Genomic DNA, 20,260 nt, shown 5'->3' with positions numbered 1-20,260 from the left:
GACTACACGTTTGACTTTTCATCTATCTATCTATCTGTCTATCTAGATGATAGATAGATAGATAGATAAATAGATAGATAGACAGATAGATAGATAGATAGATAGATAGACAGATAGATCGTACATTTAACAAAAACACATTTTCTGTATTAATAACACTGCACAGCTCACGATGCAATTAGACCTCCGAGCCGCTAGGGGGAGCGCGCCGCTAACCTCGAAGGGATCCCCCCTCCCAAACAAAAACAGGAAGCAGCCGCTCTGTCCGCCTCCACTCGCTCTCTTGTCCCTTTCCAAGATGTCGGTGTACGGCCCCGTTGTTAAAATCCACCCGGTTGTCCTCGCTTCAATCGCCGACTCTTACGAGAGGAGGAACGAAGGGGCGCTGAGGGTCATCGGTACTTTACTGGGTAAGGAGGCGGCTGTTAATCGGCGTGTTTAATTAATCGGAGTGGACGTTGTTTTTAAAAAGATCTCGCTGTGTCTGTACAGTCTGCGTGGACGCGTGTGTAGCTCCGTCCCGGCTGTGTGAATACGGACACGATCTGATGAGAAAGTTTACAAACGAGAGGAGGTCATTCAGCCACACCTGAGAGATGGAGGGAGGGAGAGAGAGAGAGAGAGAGAGAGAGAGAGAGAGAGAGGGAGAGGGAGATGGAGATGGAGATGGAGATGGAGAGAGAGGGAGAGGGAGAGGGAGAGTTTTATTTAATCGGAGTGGACGTTGTTTTTAAAAAGATCTCGCTGTGTCTGTACAGCCTGCGTGGACGCGTGTGTAGCTCCCGGCTGTGTGAATACGGACACAGACACGATCTGAGAGAGAGAGAGAGAGAGAGAGAGAGAGAGAGAGAGAGAGAGAGAGAGAGAGATGGAGAGAGATAGGGAGGGAGAGATGGAGAGAGATAGGGAGGGAGGGAGGGAGAGAGAGAGAGAGAGAGAGAGAGAAAGAAAGAAAGACAGAGAGAGAGGAGATGGAGAGAGAGAAAGAAAGACAGAGAGAGAGGAGATGGAGAGAGAGAGGGAGGGAGGGAGATGGAGAGAGAGAGAGAAAGAAAGAAAGAAAGACAGAGGGAGAGGAGATGGAGAGAGAGAGAGAAAGAAAGACAGAGAGAGGAGATGGAGAGAGAGAGAGACAGAGACAGACAGAGAGAGAGGAGATGGAGAGGAAGGAAGAGAGAGGGAGGGGGGAGAGGAGATGGAGAGATAGATAGAAGGGGAGAGGAAAGAAATATGGAAATTATTATAGAGGGGTCCGATTCAAATCTATCTTTTTTTGCTTTCCCCGAAAAAAAAAAAAATTGAGGCTTTATTTCCAGTGTTTCCTCCAATGGGATGCAAAACATAAGAACATAAGAACGTTTACAAACGAGAGGCGGCCCCATTCAGCCCATCTTGCTCGTTTAGTTGTTAGCAGCTTATTGATCCCAGAATCTCATCAAGCAGCTTCTTGAAGGATCCCAGGGTGTCAGCTTCAACAACATTACTGGGGAAGTTGATTATAAATACCAGGACATAAAGATGTGGGTATAGTTTTTGAGTGCTTTGAACTATTTGGACATTTCTCTCACTGTTTGCAAAAGGCTGCTTTGTTTCTGTAATTAGATTCTGTTCCTTTGTGTACAAAAGTGAACCCCCTTTTCTGTGATGTTGGAGAGGGAGAAACAATGACGTCACTGTATCAGAAGGGAAGTGAAGAGCGTTTTCTGTAACACACATGTGTGTTTGTAGTTATAATACAGTTGTATCAGGATTTGGAAGGTCCGTCCCCCCGTCCCCCCCCACACACACACACACACAACAGGGGTTTGGTGTAATTTCATGTCCCATGTTTGATCTGGATAATCTGTTGTTTTTTGAGCTGTGCTGAGTGGTTTCTGTCTCCTTAACAAACAGGCACAGTCGAGAAACACACAGTGGAAGTGACCAATTGCTTCTCCGTCCCACACAACGAGTCTGAAGATGAGGTGAGTCGCTTAAAAAAATAAATTAATAAATAACAGTTCAAGACCCTCTGATAACAATATTATTATTACTGAGTCATTTAGCAGATGCTTTTATTCAAAGCGACTTGCAGAGACTAGGAGGGTGAACTCTGCATCATCAACAACTGCTGCAGAGTCACTTCCAATAGGAGCTCGTTTGTTTGACGTCTCATCCTGAAGGACGGAGCACAAGGAGGTTCAGTGACTTGCTCAGGGTCACACACACACACACAGGGAGTCAGTGGCTGCTGCAGAGTCACTTCCAATAGGAGCTCGTTTGTTTGACGTCTCATCCTGAAGGACGGAGCACAAGGAGGTTCAGTGACTTGCTCAGGGTCACACACACACAGGGAGTCAGTGGCTGCTGCAGAGTCACTTCCAATAGGAGCTCGTTTGTTTGACGTCTCATCCTGAAGGACGGAGCACAAGGAGGTTCAGTGACTTGCTCAGGGTCACACACACACAGGGAGTCAGTGGCTGCTGCAGAGTCACTTCCAATAGGAGCTCGTCTGTTTTTGCGTTTCATATACAGAGTGATTCGTAACGTGGAGGGTGATATCAGGGATGGGAATCAGACTCCCGCTGCACAGCAGTGTGATCCAGTCCTGGTTTCACTAGGAGTTTAATAATAAGACACACCTGAGCTTGTTAGCTAGACACACTGGGGCTGATCAAGCTGGTAGTAAAACCTGGACTGGGTGAAACTGCTGTGCAATAGGAGTCTGATTACCATCCCTGCAACAGAACATAGGAGGCTGTGTGGTCCAGTGGTTAAAGAAAAGGGCTTGTAACCAGGAGGTCCCCGGTTCAAATCCCACCTCAGCCACTGACTCATTGTGTGACCCTGAGCAAGTCACTTCACCTCCTTGTGCTCCGTCTTTCGGGTGAGACGTAGTTGTAAGTGACTCTGCAGCTGATGCATAGTTCACACACCCTAGTCTCTGTAAGTCGCCTTGGATAAAGGCATCTGCTAAATAAACAAATATGTGTGTGGCTGTGATGCACCATTTGGCCACTAGAGGGCGGCGCTGTTCAATGAGGCCAGCATTTTAAATGCAAATCAATGAGCGGATTGTGAATCTCCCTGTGCACGACAGTTAAATATATATTAAGCTATATTCAGGACTGCTCCTCTGTCATTTTTAAATGTGTTTTTTGATTTCTCCTGTTTTTATTTTATTTTCCCCCCCCAGGTGGCTGTTGATATGGAGTTTGCAAAAAACATGTATGAACTGCACAAGAAGGTGTCTCCCAGCGAAGTCATTGTGGGCTGGTAAGCGGACAGCTGTCTGTCTGTCTGCTTGTGTGTCAGTCTGTCTTGTTAGGACGTGTTGATGGGACAGTGCAGGGGAAAGTGTGTCTCTGTCTCGACCTCTCCTGTCTCTCTCTCTCTCTCTCGCTCTCTCAGGTACGCAACAGGATATGACATCACGGAGCACTCGGTTCTGATTCATGAGTACTACAGCCGTGAAGCCCAGAACCCCATTCACCTGACCGTGGACACAGCCCTGCAGAGCAGTAGAATGAACATTCGCGCTTACGTCAGGTAACCATGGAGAGACGGGATCGCTCTGGGGGTGCCTGCTGTCTCAATCGCGTGTATTTTACCTAGGAGTTTATGTTGACTCAGAAATGTCTTCATCTAGACAGTGTGGGGAAGCTATAAAAAAGGCCAACAAGATGCTCGGATATATTGTGTGTTGAATTTAAATCAAGGGAAGTAATGTTAAAACTGTACAATGCATTAGTAAGACCTCACCTAGAATATTGGGTTCAGTTCTGGTCACCTCGTTTACAAAAAGGATATTGCTGCTCTAGAAAGAGTGCAGAGAAGAGCGACCAGAATTATCCCGGGTTTAAAAGGCATGTCGTATGCAGACAGGCTAAAAGAATTGAATCTATTCAGTCTTGAACTGATTCAAGCATTCAGAATCCTAAAAGGTATTTACAATGTCGACCCAGGGGACTTTTCCGACCTGAAAAAAGAAACAAGGACCAGGGGGCTGATCAAGCTGGTAGTAAAACCTGGACTGGGTGACGCTGCTGTGGAACAGGAGTCTGATTCCTTGCAATGCTTCTTCATTTGTCAGCACACAGATGTACGGTTCTCTCTCCCAGTTCATACAATTGTTTGTGGATTTCAATGTATATTTTTTGGTTATGTTTTCAGCGCCCAGATGGGTGTACCGAGCAAGACTGTGGGTGTGATGTTCAGCCCCCTGACCGTGAAATACGCTTACTTTGATACAGAACGTATAGGGGGTGAGTCTCTGTCCTCTCTCTCCTCTCTCATTCCATCCCTGTTGCTGTTGACACTGGTTTGGGATCCTTGTTTGTTTTTTCAGTTGACCTTCTCCAGCGCACTCGGACTAGCCCCTCTCGCTCCAAAGGGTTGACCACTGACCTGGAGCAGGTCGGGTCAGCTGCTGCCCGGATCCAGGACATGCTGACCACCGTACTGAGCTACACTGAAGACGTGCTGGTGAGAGGGAGGGGGTGAGAGAGGGGGAGAGGGGTGAGAGGGGGTGAGAGAGGGGGAGAGGGGTGAGAGGGGGTGAGAGGGGGTGAGAGAGGGGGTGGGAGAGGGGTGAGAGAGGTGAGAGAGAGGGAGGGGGTGAGGAAGGGGTGAGGGGTGAGAGAGGGGGAGGGGGTGGGTGAGGGGTGAGAGAGGGGGAGGGGGTGAGGAAGGGGTGAGAGAGGGGGAGGGGGTGGGTGAGGAGTGAGAGAGGGTGAGGGGTGAGAGGGGTGAGAGGGGGAGGGGGGAGAGGGTGTGGGAGAGAAAGAGAGGGGGTGAGGAGGGAGAGGGCGAGCCAGTCCAGTCTAGTGATATTAAACTGCAGTTACAATGTAATTCCAGTCCAGTCCAGTCTAGTGATATTAAACTGCAGTTACAATGTAATTCCAGTCCAGTCCAGTCTAGTGATATTAAACTGCAGTTACAATGTAATTCCAGTCCAGTCTAGTCTAGTGATATTAAACTGCAGTTACAATGTAATTCCAGTCCAGTCTAGTGATATTAAACTGCAGTCACAATGTAATTCCAGTCCAGTCTAGTGATATTAAACTGCAGTTACAATGTAATTCCAGTCCAGTCTAGTGATATTAAACTGCAGTTACAATGTAATTCCAGTCCAGTCTAGTCTAGTGATATTAAACTGCAGTTACAATGTAATTCCAGTCCAGTCTAGTGATATTAAACTGCAGTTACAATGTAATTCCAGTCCAGTCCAGTCTAGTGATATTAAACTGCAGTTACAATGTAATTCCAGTCCAGTCCAGTCTAGTGATATTAAACTGCAGTTACAATGTAATTCCAGTCCAGTCTAGTCTAGTGATATTAAACTGCAGTTACAATGTAATTCCAGTCTAGTCTAGTGATATTAAACTGCAGTTACAATGTAATTCCAGTCCAGTCTAGTCTAGTGATATTAAACTGCAGTTACAATGTAATTCCAGTCCAGTCTAGTCTAGTGATATTAAACTGCAGTTACAATGTAATTCCAGTCCAGTCTAGTCTAGTGATATTAAACTGCAGTTACAATGTAATTCCAGTCCAGTCTAGTGATATTAAACTGCAGTTACAATGTAATTCCAGTCTAGTCTAGTGATATTAAACTGCAGTTACAATGTAATTCCAGTCTAGTCTAGTGATATTAAACTGCAGTTACAATGTAATTCCAATCCAGTCTAGTCTAGTGATATTAAACTGCAGTTACAATGTAATTCCAGTCCAGTCTAGTGATATTAAACTGCAGTTACAATGTAATTCCAATCCAGTCTAGTCTAGTGATATTAACCTGCAGTTACAATGTAATTCCAATCCAGTCTAGTCTAGTGATATTAAACTGCAGTCACAATGTAATTCCAGTCTCTTAATTATCTCTTTTTCATTCTCTTTCTCTCTCTAGTCTGGTAAGGTCACTCCTGACAACACAGTGGGTCGTTTCCTGATGGATTTGGTCAATAAGGTTCCCAAAATAACAGCTGAAGACTTTGAAAGCATGCTGAACAGCAACATCAATGTAAAGATGATTTTTATTTGTATCTAGCTATCTATACACTGTGATTGCATTTCTATCTATCTATCTATCTATCTATCTATCTATCTATCTATCTATCTATCTATCTGTAGCTGTCTATCTATACACTGTGATTGCATTTTGATCTATCTATCTGTCTATCTATCTATCTGTCTATCTATCTGTCTATCTATCTATCTATCTATGCACTGTGTTTGTATTTCAATCTGTCTGTCTTGGGACCTAATTAGCTCCACGTAGAGCGGGGGTGTCAAACTCCTGGAGTTTTCTGGAGGGGGGGGGGGGGGATGCTGTGTTCTCTGGCTTTCCGTCCCACCCCCGACCTCTCAATTACTTAATTGGTGAAATTATAATTTTGATTAAATTAACACTTCATCCCAGGCCTTAGTTTCATAGGTTGTGTTGCTTGAATCTCGAATCATGGTGCATTTTTTCTTAAAAAAAATCAAACTGTAAATAGCTATATGAAAGACGTCCAATTGAACAAATAAATGAGGTCAGTTTCCCCTTAACAGTGTGGCGATCTGGGCGTGGAGTGAAGACTCTGCTGTGATTGAATTTAGGGTCCATGTGAAATCTCCCAGGGCTGTAGCTGTGCCTGGGATTGTAAAATCACAAAGCCGCAAACGCGACATGTTTTTGCGGTAATTCGTCAGGCGAGGTTTACCGCTCAGTGTAACGAGTGGAGAGACAGCTGCTTGGGTTTGTGTGGATCGCTGTTTTCCACAGAAAATCAGGGATCGATCATTCCCAAGCAGAATAAATACTGTGAAATAGCAGCGGGGGTTTAGAATGGGTAACCTATAATATTATATTGAGGACTGTATCACACACGTAGAGCCTCTTGGATAAACGTGATCCTCAATTTCAGTGTACAGCTCTGGCCAAAAGTTTTTGCGTCTCCCTCTATATAGAATGAACTCGCTCAACTTCACAGAGTCCAATGAAAGCTGCTGAATAATGTTCCCTTGTTAACATATTGAATTCCACCCCCTCTATATAGAATGAACTCCCTCAGCTTCATAGAGTCCAATGAAAGCTGCTGAATAATGCTCCCTTGTTAACATATTGAATTCCACCCCCTCTATATAGAATGAACTCCCTCAGCTTCATAGAGTCCAATGAAAGCTGCTGAATAATGTTCCCTTGTTAACATATTGAATTCCACCCCCTCTATATAGAATGAACTCCCTCAGCTTCACAGAGTCCAATGAAAGCTGCTGAATAATGTTCTGCTTAATTATCACAATCCTGAATTTGAGGTGATGCAAAACTTTGGGCCATAGCTGTAGGTTTATCTAAAGACCATTCAAATGTGGGGTGTATTGACTTTGGGGTTTGAGTGCAGGTGGTTCTCTGGTGTTTTTACTCTGTTATCTAGACAGCTTATGCGATGTGATCTTTCTCTTTTCGCAGGACTTGCTGATGGTGACGTACCTGGCCAATCTGACTCGGGCTCAAATCGCACTCAACGAAAAACTGATCTGTCTGTGAACACATCTCCTTCCTGGATTTCACCTGAAGGTTTTGACAATAAAAATAAATTGTATATTGATCTGATACGTTGGTGTCCGATTATTATTTTACCCCCCCAATTTTTTTGTTTGTTTTTGCCTCCTAGTTTGAGCTGCCCCATCGGGATTTTAAAGGGATCGTTTGTGCCAACTGGCCTACCCCAAAACCTGCTCTATTGAAGGATAGTTAACCCTTTGCGGTCCTAATATTATTTATTTCTTAGCAAACGCCCTTAGCCAGGGCGACTTACAATTGTTACAAGATATCACATTATTTTTACATACAATTACCCATTTATACAGTTTTTACTGGAGCAATCTAGGTAAAGTACCTTGCTCAAGGGTACAGCAGCAGCATCCCCCACCTGGGATTGAACCCACGACCCTCCGGTCAAGAGTCCAGAGCCCTCACCACTACTCCACACTGCTGCTCGATATGGGACCATGTACGACATTACAATTTTCCATTTCCGGTCCGATGTTGGACGTCAAGCACCGGTCTCTAGTCTTTTTTTTTTTTTTCGCTGGAAATAGCCGAGAAAACTGGCCGAGTGAGAGCGATAAGAGAGAAACTGAAACAAAAGGGGCGGATCTGAGCAACGCACATTGCCCTGCAACACAGAGATAACACAGCCGTAAACAAACAAGACAGCTGCTTCCGCATCCAGCGCTCAAAGAACATCACAGACATCTGCAGAGCTTTTTTGAGATGTTATAGTAATAAAATAACGACTTGGATCGCATGATTGAGGAGTTTGGTGATAAAACGAGCGATCAGGAGATGATTTATCGGTATGCACGACTATCAAGAGGTATGTGAAGAATATAACAAAAACGAGGGGAGGGGCTGGAGATGCAGTACTGAGTGTCCTGTTGATATGCAGGGACTTTTAAACCTGTTTTACTGTGAAAAAAAATACTTTTAAAACAGCGCGTCTAAAATAAACTGCTTGTGAAAGTAAATTGGACCCGATACACTGAATAAATGGACCACAAAGGGTAAATACATGTAATGCAACTACAGGTTTCATTCATAAAACTTCCAGAGATTTGCAGTTATATTTTTTACACTCCCTTTTGATATTATTAATTAATTAATTAATTAATTAATTATGAATTATTATTATTATTATTTATTTCTTAGCAGACGCCCTTATCCAGGGCGACTTACAAGTCATTCGGCAGGCGCTTTTATCCAAAGCGATTTCCAGAGACTACGGGGGGTGAACTCTTCATCATCAACAACTGCTACTGCTGCTACTGCTGCAGAGTCACTTCCAGTAGGAGCTCGTTTGTTTGACGTCTCATCCTGAAGGACGGAGCACAAGGAGGTTCGGTGACTTGCTCAGGGTCACACACACACACAGGGAGTCAGTGGCTGCTGCAGAGTCACTTCCAATAGGACCTAGTTTGTTTGACGTCTCATCCTGAAGGACGGAGCACAAGGAGGTTCAGTGACTTGCTCAGGGTCACACACACACGGGGAGTCAGTGGCTGCTGCAGAGTCACTTCCAATAGGAGCTCGTTTGTTTGACGTCTCATCCTGAAGGACGGAGCACAAGGAGGTTCAGTGACTTGCTCAGGGTCACGCACACACAGCGAGTCGGTGACTGAGCTGGTATTTTGAATCTCCTGGTAACAAGACCCCTTTAATCGTTTCTGGTACTGTAATTTTACGCCTGGAAAACAATGTGTGTCGTGACATCTATCCAACTGAAAAACATTCCTTTCTATTAAACAAACTTCATACCCCCCGCCCATCAGGTACAATAAAAGCTTCCAGCTTCCTCAGACTCCACACTCGACTTCTCTTGAAGCAAGGTAAGTGTTTTTCTTCTCGCAGAATGCAAATAAAACCAAAAATCTAGAGTTAATTCAAGTCTGTTTTGATAAATCCATTAAAAACTAAATCTGTCAAGTCGTAAAACTGAGCAAAAGGTCTATGAAGTAAAACAACTGTGTTTAAATGAGTTATTATTATTAGTTTATTTAGCAGACGCCTTTATCCAAGGCGACTTACAGAGACTCGGGTGTGTGAACTATGCATCAGCTGCAGAGTCACTTGCAACTACGCCTCACCCGAAAGACGGAGCACAAGGTTAACATGAAAAGTTTATATTTGAGTTTATTTTAGTAACGCATTGAAGAATGCGTAGCGTGTTTTTATCTGTGTGTTGGCAGCTGGCTTCACAGAGTGTGAGAGAGTGAATGGAAGGAATAAATCTCCTTTTCTGTATCAAAAAACCTTGAGCCATTTCTCGCTATAATATTTTTCTTTTACAAATTACACAGCAGACGCAGTCAGTTTTTATTTGTGTTTTGTAAAGTTCAGATATTTCTCAATTCTTGATGTGATAAAAGAAAAAATCAAACAGTGCAGAACGTACAGATCTTTGCAACAAAACCATGAACCGTCAGTCTTTGATAGAGAGTGCAGACGTACAGATCTGCAGAGTTAATATAAATTATACAAGCTTGCCCCTCTTTCTTCCACCAGCCCAAGACAACACCTCGCCTGTGAGAACCGGTTCCTGTCAGGTTTAATTGCTCACCTGTGATCACAAGCCGCATTTAAATTAGCAGAGCAACTCATGTATGAACAATGCCCACAGCCCACGGTCACAACCACTCTCTAAATCCTATAATAAACAGGTTATACCTGAGACAAGCAGGCACCACCTGCTGGGTGTGAAACTACACAAAGACACAGAGAGATTTAATGATCTCCCTTTTTCTGAAAGAGAATTGTTACAATTAATCCAATCTTAGAATATCTTTTAAACTAATTAAAAAATGAAACGGTCTATAGGCTTTTGAGTTTTTATTTTGATGTTTTTTTTTTATTACACTCCTCGTTTGGGACTTTAAAGGGACCAGCCATGGACCTGGGACACCCCAAAAAACCCTAGGCAACCTGTTCCATTTGGTTTTAATAACCAGAGCTGCTATACTCAAACCATATTACTCCAGCACCTTTACTGCCCAGTCCCTGACCACATTCCGGCGCCTCCTTAAGACTCACCTCTTCAAACAGCACCTGTAGAACTCCTCTGTTTGTATCCTGGGACACTATCACCCTTCATGTAAATGTGCTTTATTTTGCTCTTATCTGCCCCCTAGTTTACTGCATTTAATCCTGTACTTCAGAATACTGTAATCTGCCAAGTGTTTAACCTGTAGTACTTTGTATTTAATCATATCCTGATGTAACTATCACTATTATCTGCTGTATTATTGAATTGTGGTTTGTCACACTTGTACTTTGCTTGAACAAAAGTGATTGTATTTCTTGCTCTTATTGTATTACTTGTATTGTAACACTTGAAATGTATTTGCTTACAATTGTAAGTTGCCCTGGATAAAGGGCAAGCCTGCTAAGAAATAAATAAATAATTTGAAACTACTGCAGCTGTGCAATACCCATTCTCTTTGCTCTTTTTATTTTCAAAAAAAGCACAGAAGAGGAAAAATAGACTTCATACCCCTTCTCCGGAAAGTCTGTCCTGCAATTGCGACATTTGCTATGTCTGCTGTGAAGGTAAGAGATGATCAGATTGAAGACAGAAGCTTGGAGAGAGTCCAATTTGAGAGTTCTTTGAGCCAAGTTAAAACAAATTCACTCCCACCCCTCTAGAAAGATGGAATTATCATTTCTGGAGTTTTGCCAAAAAGAATTGCTGAAGGAAATAATTGTATCTGGTTCTTGTACCTTATTTTTTAACCTAATCCATAAAAGCAAAACTTTTGCTACGAAAGATTTTTCCACAATTATTAGTTTTTCCGGGCTTTCGTTTTTGATATACTGTATGAAATGTGTGTTTTCGGTTACTTTCCAAAATGCTTGAGTGTCAAAACTTGTACAGTAGTAACTCGACAGCACACTTAAGTTGTCCCTTCATTCCTTTGCTGTCTTCCACAGTGAAATCCCTCTGGTCTCGGCACATTCTTCTGGGGTTTTTGTCTGGAGGCATTTTTGTACATTTTGCCACAATTATGTTTTAAATCCTCCGTATCTTAACTGTAATACAGCTTGAAATCCCGCTAACAAGCCTCCATCCTGATTGTAATCTTGTTTTAACCCTCTGCGGTCCATTTATTAATCGCGCGTCAGGCGCGTCAGGTCCAATTTATTTTCACACGCGCATTTAATTTTAGACGCGCTGTTTAAAAGTATTTTTTCACAGTTAAATGGGTTTAAAAGGCCCTGCATATCAACAAAGCACTCACTAGGCATCTCCAGCCCCACTTTCGTTCGCTATCGCTTTCACATATGCTAATAAATAAATAATAATAATAATAATAATAGTCGTACATACCGATCGATCATCTCCTGATCACTCGTTTTATCACCAAACTCCTCAATAATGCGATCCAAGTCATTATTTTATTACTATAACATCTCAAAAAAGCTCTGCAAATGTCTGTGATAGTCTCTGTGCGCTGATACAGTAACAGCCAGCTTGTTTCCTTATGACCGCCCATTGGGGGTGCCAGGGGCAGGTATGACTATTCATGAGATATGCGATTTTTTTTTTTTTTTTTTTTTTCGGCTTGTCTCGGCTCCTGTCGTTCCCACTCGGCCATTGAATGTTTTTTTCGGCTTTTTCCGGAGAAAAAACGACTAGAAACCCGTTTTTTGCGACCCTGTCCGACATTGGACCGGATAGGAATAATTGCAATGTCGGACCAGGACCGACATAGGACCACAAAGGGTTAATGCTTTTCCTAACTTCTCCTAAATATATGCATTACAAATCCATCGTTTTTTTATATTAGACAGTATTAATAACACAATAAAAACTACAAAGACTCGTTTGAGATTAACGTTTCATTGAATTTATGCGAACGAGGTAACAGTAACAGCGTCCTATGGTACCTAGGTACAACTTAGACGTCCACTCTACAACGTGTTCTCATAGCTATTTCTCTTGTGAGATTTCATACCAGTTTGTCTCTGTGATATTAGTTTTGAAATTTTGTGATTTTTTTTAAGGACCTCTGCTCAACATTGTTAGGGATAATGATTTTAGTTTAATCTCTCTTCTGAACCTTGTTTTTATGTTCGGCAGCGATCCCTGGAACCCCACCCCTGTGAATTTTCCCCTTTTGGGAAGGCCTCCCCGCACCCCCTCATCATCCCCCAGCCGGAACCCCAGGAGGGGCTGGGAGAGGCGGAGAGGGGCAGGGAGAGAGTGGGGCAGCTTTACAAACTTCTGCAGAAAACTCTGCGTGAGGCGGGACTTCCTGAGACACAAGATCGAACCAGAGAGCCAGCGAGAGGTGAGAGGGCAAAGAGAGGGGAGCAGAGTGTAATACAGGGGAAAATAGTGAATCAGGGAGGAGAGTGAGGGGAGTAAGGTTTGGGTAGAGAGAGGGAAAAGAGGAGGCAAGAGGGGAAAACAGTAGGGTAGAGGTTAGGGGATAGGAGAGAGATTGAACCACGGTGGGGGGGCAGAGAAAAAAGGGGTGAGGGGAGAGACCGAAACAGAGAGCAAGGAGTAAGAAGAAAGGATGGGGGAGGGGAGAATGGAAGACAGGAAGGGGGATAGATAAGGGGAGGGGAGGAGAGAGAGGACGGGCAGATAGTAGAAGACATTCATTTGTTTGACCCCCGTGTGTGTGTGTGTGTGTGCTTTTCTATTCCAGTCTCCTCCAATTCAGACATCACCATCTGTGTGCTGGGATCTCCCCTGCCATACCTCTCCCTGCTGCTAGAGGGAGGCAGAGAGGCTCCAGGTAAGAGAGAAGTCTCACGCATATTATTATTATTATTATTATTATTATTATTATTATTATTATTATTATTATTATTATTATTAACATCATTATTATTAATATCATTATTATTAATTGGCCATTTAGCAGACTCTTTTATCCAAAGTGACTTGCAGGGACTAGGCGGTGAACTATGCATCATCATCAGCTGCTGCTGCAGAGTCACTTCCAATAGGAGCTCGTTTGTTTGACGTCTCATCCGAAGGACGGAGCACAAGGAGGTTCAGTGACTTTCTCAGGGTCACACACACACAGGGAGTCAGTGGCTGAGCTGGGTGATTTGAACCTCCTCGTATCAAGAAACAGCTGCTTGGGTTTGATTGATCGATCACTGCTTTTCTTCAGACTCTGTGGAGAACAGCGATCCACACAAACCCCAAGCAGCTGTGTCTCCACTCGTTTCACTCTGAGCGGGTAACGAATCAAACCAAACAGAGGGGTCGTGCAAAGAGCTCAAGAGAAAGCACACTGTCCTCTTAATTAGAGGCAGCCACCGAACAATTAGAAACACACCAAGTCATTACAGAGACATTCCAGTCCAATTCCTGACCCCTATAGCGCCTACCAGATCATTGATCCACCCCCCTTTAAAGTGGCGCTAACTCCAAGGTTTTTATAATGTCTCTGATCTCTTATTATAGCAATGCTATTGCTGCATCATTTACCTGTTATTTAAATGTTCTATTTTAACTATATTATAATAAAGTACTCTTATACTGTCTCCTCTCTCCCTTCTCCTCTATTTCTTCCCTCCCTCCCCTCAAACTCTATTTCCACTCCTTTCTCTTCTCTTTCCTCCTACCCTGTCTCTCTTTCCTCTCGCCTTTCCCCAATCTCTCTTCCCATCTGCCCCGTGCCCCGTCTCCTTACTCCATTCCCCTCTTCTGCCTCTCCTTTCCCCTCTGTTTTCCCCTCTCTCCTCCCCCTCCTCCCTCTTCTCTCTCCCTTCTCTACCTCTATTCTTTATCCTATATCTCACTTTCCTCCTACTCCCTCCTCCATTCCTCTCTACTCTCCATTCTCTATCTCCTCTCCAGGTGAGGTGTTCCTCTGCCTGTCTCCCTCCTGGCTGTCCCGCTCCCCCTCCCCTCTGCACCCGGGCCTCTCCTCCCTGTTTCTCCACCGGGGCGTCTCCTTCGAGCTGGGGGGCCGTACCTCCCTCGAGGACTTCCGCCCCCCACGCCGTGTCACCTACCTGCTTCCTGTGGTCGGGAAAGAGGGGCAGGAAGTGACCCGGGAGGCAGACTGTCCCATGGGCAGCTCCTCGAGGCTGGCGGAGCTGCTGGGAGACACGCTCCTGACTCGGGTTCTGCTGGAAAGGAACCGGGTCCGCTGCCCCCCCACCCTGGGGCTGATGTACCGCCCCCCCCGCTCGTACCAGACCGAGGGCACCACCGTCACCGCGGTCAGTCTGACGGAGAGGGAGGGGCAGGGGGAGCTGGTGCAGAGAGAGGTGCTGAAGTTTCTGGAGTCGCTGGCTATGGAGCCTTACAGCAAGGTACAGCCTGGGACTGTTAAGAATCACATGTCAGATTTCGACCAATCGCTGTGAAGTATTAAATAAAATATTTAAATCATGTTCAGGTAGTGTGCATATATATATATATATATATATCCATATGGAATTATTTAGATATCTATAGTTTCCGGACATTTATCAAAGCTTACTGGTAGAGGCACTTGGTTATTCTTAAGATTTAATGGTAAATGTCCTAATCTTTTTTCAAATACACAGTATAACAAATTGTATGAAATCTTGTCAGGGTAATGAATTTCCAAACCGTTTCCTCTGAGGGGTGTCATGTCTCCTCCCGTCCTGCAGGTGGTGCTAAAGCCCAGCGGGGGGCGCTGGAGCGGGTCCCAGCGGCCGGTGCGTTTCCTAGAGAAGCAGGACTGCGAGGCGGTCCGGAGGGAGGTGTGCTCGCTGCTGCCCCTGCTGGAGGAGGGAGAAACCGCGCTGCTGGAGGCCTTCTGTCCCACCATGACTCCAGTGTCTCCTGTCCTCACTCAGACCTGGGATGCGTACAGACGTAAGAGGAGGAGGAGGAGGAGGAGGGAGAGGAGGGAGGAGGGGAGGGACCCCCCCCGCCCGCCCGCAGACGAAGGGGCCGTCGCAACCCCCCACCCCCTAAAAAAAACTGCCCTTCCCCCCTGCCCACTCCCCACCCAACACAACAGCATATTAGTATGAGTCATTCAGCAGACGCTTTTCTCCAAAGCGACTTACAGAGACTAGGAGGGTGAATTATGCATCATCAACAACTGCTGCTGCTGCTGCAGAGTCACTTCCAATAGGACCTCGGTTTCTACAGACAGACAGACACACACACAGGCAGAAAGACAGACAGACATCCGCCCCCTCCTCCCCGTCCCCCTAACTGAACAGGCTAAGGTGGTCTCTGGATTTAAGAGAAATATGCAGCACCCTCTTTTTCAACCATGTCCCTGTCGCCTGGGAAATGCATTCAAATCCATTGCTTCAGAAACAACTGCAGGGCCGTCTTTGCAAAGCGTTTACAGCAGTCTTGAAGGAACTCTTTAGTTAAGAGGTGAAACGGACGTTAATTTCGCAAAAACTAAAACAAAATATACATCTCAAGTTCTTTTCAGCGCTCTCGGTGTGTTTTCGTGCCTCGTTTTGTGTTTTGCATCTTCTTGTTTTTTTTTTCCTTTTCAAATACGAGGGGTTAATTAAATAATTGGAAGGAAATGTTTTCTTGAAAATAAAATCCATTTTTTGGGGAGCTTTTTTCTTCTCCTTTTGCTTGTAAAAAAAAAATAAAAAAATGCAAAACAAAAAAAGAGAGAGATTTGAATCAGACCCCCCCCCCTCCCATCACATACACCCCCCTACCCCCACCCCCTGCCTCCCCGGGCCATAGACCCAGAGGTAAGAGATTCAATTATACAATTCCTTTTTAATCTCTCCAAACGATGGTAAAGATTACCTTGTTTGGTTCATTATACAATGTCTTAACAGAACCCCCTCTCTCTCTCTATACCCCCTCTCGCTCTCCTCTCTGTAACCCCCACCCCCTCTCTCTCACTCCCCCCTCTCTTCCTATCCCACTCTCTTTCATCTGTAACCCCCATCTCCTCTCCCCTCTCCAATAATTTCCATATTTCTCAACCCTTCTCCTCTCTATCCCTCTCTTCCCTTCTCCTATCTATCTCACTCTTTCTCCCCTATTTCCCCCTCTTTCCCTGCCCCTCTCTCTCTATCAGGTGTGAATGTCCCTCGTCCTGACCTCTCTTTTCGGATGTGTGCCGTGGTGACCCGATCTCCCGAGGGACTGCCCCTGCTCAACCAGGTGAGAGGAGGAGAGGGGAGGGGAATCCTGTTTGGGAACTGGGGAAAGAAGGGAGGAGAAGCCAGGGGATGTGGATTGAGGCATATAAGGAGAAGCGAGAGAGGGAAGAGGAGAAGAGGGAGGGAAAGATCTGGGGAGGATGGAGCTAAGGAGAGGGCAAGGTGGCAGGAGGGAGAATGAAAAGGTCCCATATCTGTCTCTCTCCTAAATTCCCCTCTCTTCTCTCTCCCCTCTTCTCTCTCCTCTCCTCTCCCTTCTCCTCTCTTCTCTCTCCTCTCTCCCTTCTCTCCTCTCTCTCCTCTCCTCTCTCTCCTCTCTCTTCTCTCTCCTCTCTCAGTTGGTGTGCAGTGTGGGTCGTTCAGACAGTCCTATTCGGCATGGCTCCTCCCCTCTTCAGTCTCTAGAGACCACTCTGCAGGATTGGGGCCTCTCTGACCCGGCCCAGTGCTCCAGCATACACAGCCAGGTGAAGAGCACTGCTGAAACCTGCCTCCGCGTCGCCATGGAGATGGAGGCGGGGCTGTCGCCGGAGCAACGGGGGGGCCGGGCCGCGCAGACGGACATGATAGGTAAGCCAATCAGGGAGCTTGGAAAGGGGGAGGAGGAGGGAGTAATCTAGTTGTATGTATTTCAGTAGTATTTCATTTTTTCAATTTTTCAGTTTTTCTTTCATTAAGTACATGGAAAACTACAAAGCGCTTGTATGTAATTCAATGTGTTAACGTAACATTGTTCAGCAGGTTTGACTTTAACCCTCCCCTAACCCTCTCCCTCTCCCTCTCCCTCAGGAGTAGACATGCTCCTCTCATGCTCTGGTCAGGTGGTCACCCCTTTCTGCCTGGGTCTCAAGCCGTCTCGCTGCCTGGAGAGCTGCAGGCTCTTCCTGTCCGGGGGCGGGGCTCTGCTGCACACGCCCCTCAACCGCTCCCAGCGCTACATCATGGAGGGGCGGGACCTGCTGATCATCGGCGCGGGGGGAGTCAGCAAGACCTTCGTGTGGGAGTCAGCGAGAGACTTCGGACTGAAGGTGAGTCGGGGTTACGTTAGTTACAATGCTTCTCTCTCCATCTCTCTCTGTCCCCCTTTTCTTTATTTCTGCCACTTTCTCTTCCTTTCTCTCCCTCTTTCTCTCTCCTTCTCCCCCTTTCTCTCTTATTCTTATCCACCCTTCTCTCTATCCATCTTTCCTTCTCCAGCCTTCTCTCTCTCCCTCTTTCTTTCTCTCATTCTCATCCTCCACCCTGTACTCTCTCCCTCTTTTCTTTTCTTTCCCTCTTTCCTTCTCCAACATTCTCTCTCTTTCCTTCTTTCATTCTTATCCTCCACCTCTCTCACTCTTTCCTTCCTATTCTCCACTCTGCTCTCTCTCTCTCTCTCTCTCTCTCTCTCTCTCTCTCTCTCTCTCTCTCGCATGCTTTTCTCCTCCTGATTCGTACCCCCCTCTCTCCTCCACACAGATCCACCTCGTGGAGTCCAACCCCACTCACTTCGCGGCCGGCCTGGTCAACACCTTCATCCACCTGGACCTGACCGACCACAGGCAGGACTCGGAGAACTGCTCCCGGATCTGCGAGGCCCTGTGCAAGCGCGGGATCCGCCCCGACGGCTGCCTCACTTTCTGCGAACACTGTGTGGTGCTGGCGGCGCTGGTCTGCGAGCAACTGGGCCTCCGGAGCAGCCCCGCCCCGGCTGTGCGGACCGCCAAACAGAAGAGCCAAACCCACCTCTGCCTGCTGGAGGGGGCCCCTGAGGAACCCAGCCTGGCCGACTTCCTCCGACCCTCTTCCCTGCAACCCAAAACCACCGGCTCTCCTCCTTGCCCTCCCCTCTCATCCCTAGAACCCACTCCCGGCTGCTGCTACTCCTCTCCTCACCTCTCCTCCCTGATCCGAACCGTGGAGCCCTCAAACGGATCCACCACCATCGCTGATTCTCCTTCTGCTTCTCCTTCCAACAAAACCATTTCCGACATCGCCAACAACCGAGCGAATCTCACCAAGCTGTCCGGCAATCCTGTCCGGGATCCTTCGTCGGAAAAAGCCACACCCGTCGATAGAATTTCCGATCTCTTCCCGGATTCTCCTCTACCTTTACCTCTTCCTTCCCGCCCCGTTTGGACCCCCTCCCCTCACATCTACGCCGTGCCCTGCTACCACCTGGAGTCCCGCGCCGATGTGGAGAAGGCAGCCCGGCTCGTTTCTTTCCCGGCCGTCATGAAGCTGGAGTACGGGTCCGGGGCGGTGGGAGCGAAACGCGTCGACTCTGCGGAAGAATGCCAAGCCCACTTTGAGAAGATCTCCAGCGACCTCCGGGAAGAGACCGACTATCCAGGCATCGGGCTAGGCTGGGGCAACGCCATGACCCTGATGGAGTACCTCTCGGGCACGGAGCATGACGTTGACCTGGTCCTCTTCGACGGGCAGAAAGTGGCCGCCTTCATCTCCGACAACGGCCCCACTAGGGTCCCTGGCTTCACCGAGACGGCCGCCGCCATGCCCAGCTACCTCCGCCCGGACAAGCGGGCTCAGCTGGTCGAAGCTGCCCTCCGCTGCTGCCTGGGCTGCGGTCTGACAGACGGAGTCTTCAACGTGGAGATGAAGATGACCCCCACGGGACCCAGGCTCATCGAGATCAACGCCAGGATGGGCGGCTTCTACCTCCGCGACTGGATCCGGGCGGTCTACGGGGCCGACATCCTCTTCGCTGCTTTCGCGGTGGCTTGCGGGCTCCGCCCCAGGATCCCCGAAGCCTCCCCGCCGCTGTGCCACCTCATCGGGGTCATGTGTATCGTCTCCCAGCATCTCTGCGCCCTGAGGACCACCACCAACTTGGAGATGCTGCGTCTCCTGCACTCCCGAGGGGTGATCCGTCTCAACCATTTCAGCGACAGGTTGGTCTCGAGCGAGTACGAGAATGTCTATTGCAACGTGGCCTGTCAGAGCCAGGATAGAGACGCCGCGAGGCTCCAGCTGCTCAGCATCTGCCAGATCCTGGGGATCGATTCTCCCGAATATCCCGTGTCTTATTTCTTGTCTGATTTTAAATAGAAGCCGGGGAGAGGGTCTGGGGTTTTGTTTATCAGGTAGCCACAGCTTGACATATTAAATGCTGTTTTAATGGTAGCAGAAAACGGGGTTGGAGCATTCTATGAATTCAGGTTTATCATTGTGTAGTGTATATATATAATTTGTTGACAAATTTGGAACCAATGTATACATCTGAACCAATATATATTTACAAACCGATCTTTCTCCCATCTTCCCTGCTTTCTATAGCTTTGTTAGTTCACCTGGAAAAGGAGTCTGATTAAAAAGCCTTGACTTTATACCTCCATCTCCTCCAGGACTCAGGAAAACTCTGGAAGGAGGTCCGGTTGCTCTCTACACGAGTTGGAACCGCTGAACCTTTGAATGGAGCCCCTTGTCCCCCCCCCCCCCCCCAATTATAGGAGGCTGTGTGGTCCAGTGGTTAAAGAAACTGGCTTGTAACCAAGTGGTCCCCGGTTCAAATCCCACCTCAGCCACTGACTCATTGTGTGACCCTGAGCAAGTCACTTCACCTCCTTGTGCTCCGTCTTTCGGGTGAGACGTAGTTGTAAGTGACTCTGCAGCTGATGCATAGTTCACACACCCGACTCT

The 20,260-nt window shown here is 46.7% G+C and overlaps 2 protein-coding genes across 2 annotated transcripts; both read left to right on the top strand.

Annotated features, from left to right (window-relative positions):
* The first annotated feature begins 258 nt into the window (after positions 1-258).
* Positions 259-7,582, top strand: LOC117410140 (eukaryotic translation initiation factor 3 subunit F). The gene is made up of 8 exons (XM_059020154.1): positions 259-410; positions 1,894-1,964; positions 3,176-3,255; positions 3,391-3,528; positions 4,153-4,244; positions 4,328-4,464; positions 5,891-6,004; positions 7,439-7,582. The coding sequence occupies exons 1-8, from the start codon at positions 299-301 to the stop codon at positions 7,514-7,516; spliced, it is 822 nt and encodes a 273-aa protein (XP_058876137.1). The 5' UTR covers positions 259-298; the 3' UTR covers positions 7,517-7,582.
* A 3,408-nt stretch (positions 7,583-10,990) lies between these two features.
* LOC117970752 (carnosine synthase 1-like) lies at positions 10,991-20,248 on the top strand. Its single transcript, XM_059020146.1, has 9 exons — positions 10,991-11,074; positions 12,606-12,816; positions 13,183-13,272; positions 14,349-14,809; positions 15,134-15,341; positions 16,537-16,622; positions 16,960-17,191; positions 17,411-17,649; positions 18,080-20,248. Exons 1-9 carry the CDS (start codon positions 11,060-11,062, stop codon positions 19,667-19,669), a joined length of 3,132 nt encoding a protein of 1,043 aa, XP_058876129.1. The 5' UTR covers positions 10,991-11,059; the 3' UTR covers positions 19,670-20,248.
* The last annotated feature ends 12 nt before the right edge of the window (positions 20,249-20,260 follow it).

This window comes from Acipenser ruthenus, unplaced genomic scaffold (assembly GCF_902713425.1).
Source record: "Acipenser ruthenus unplaced genomic scaffold, fAciRut3.2 maternal haplotype, whole genome shotgun sequence".
NCBI classification, from domain to species: Eukaryota; Metazoa; Chordata; class Actinopteri; order Acipenseriformes; family Acipenseridae; genus Acipenser; species Acipenser ruthenus.
This window is presented reverse-complemented; position numbering and strand designations above follow the sequence as displayed.

Bases quoted from the DNA above. Each gene is read 5' to 3' on its own strand.
- LOC117410140 (XM_059020154.1), top strand. From the start codon at position 299: ATGTCGGTGTACGGCCCCGTTGTTAAAATCCACCCGGTTGTCCTCGCT. The intron at 4,245-4,327 runs GTGAGTCTCTGT...TTGTTTTTTCAG, and splicing joins TGATACAGAACGTATAGGGG to TTGACCTTCTCCAGCGCACT. The intron at 6,005-7,438 runs GTAAAGATGATT...CTCTTTTCGCAG, and splicing joins TGCTGAACAGCAACATCAAT to GACTTGCTGATGGTGACGTA.
- LOC117970752 (XM_059020146.1), top strand. The intron at 15,342-16,536 runs GTAAGAGGAGGA...TCTCTCTATCAG, and splicing joins GACCTGGGATGCGTACAGAC to GTGTGAATGTCCCTCGTCCT. The intron at 17,650-18,079 runs GTGAGTCGGGGT...TCCTCCACACAG, and splicing joins CGAGAGACTTCGGACTGAAG to ATCCACCTCGTGGAGTCCAA.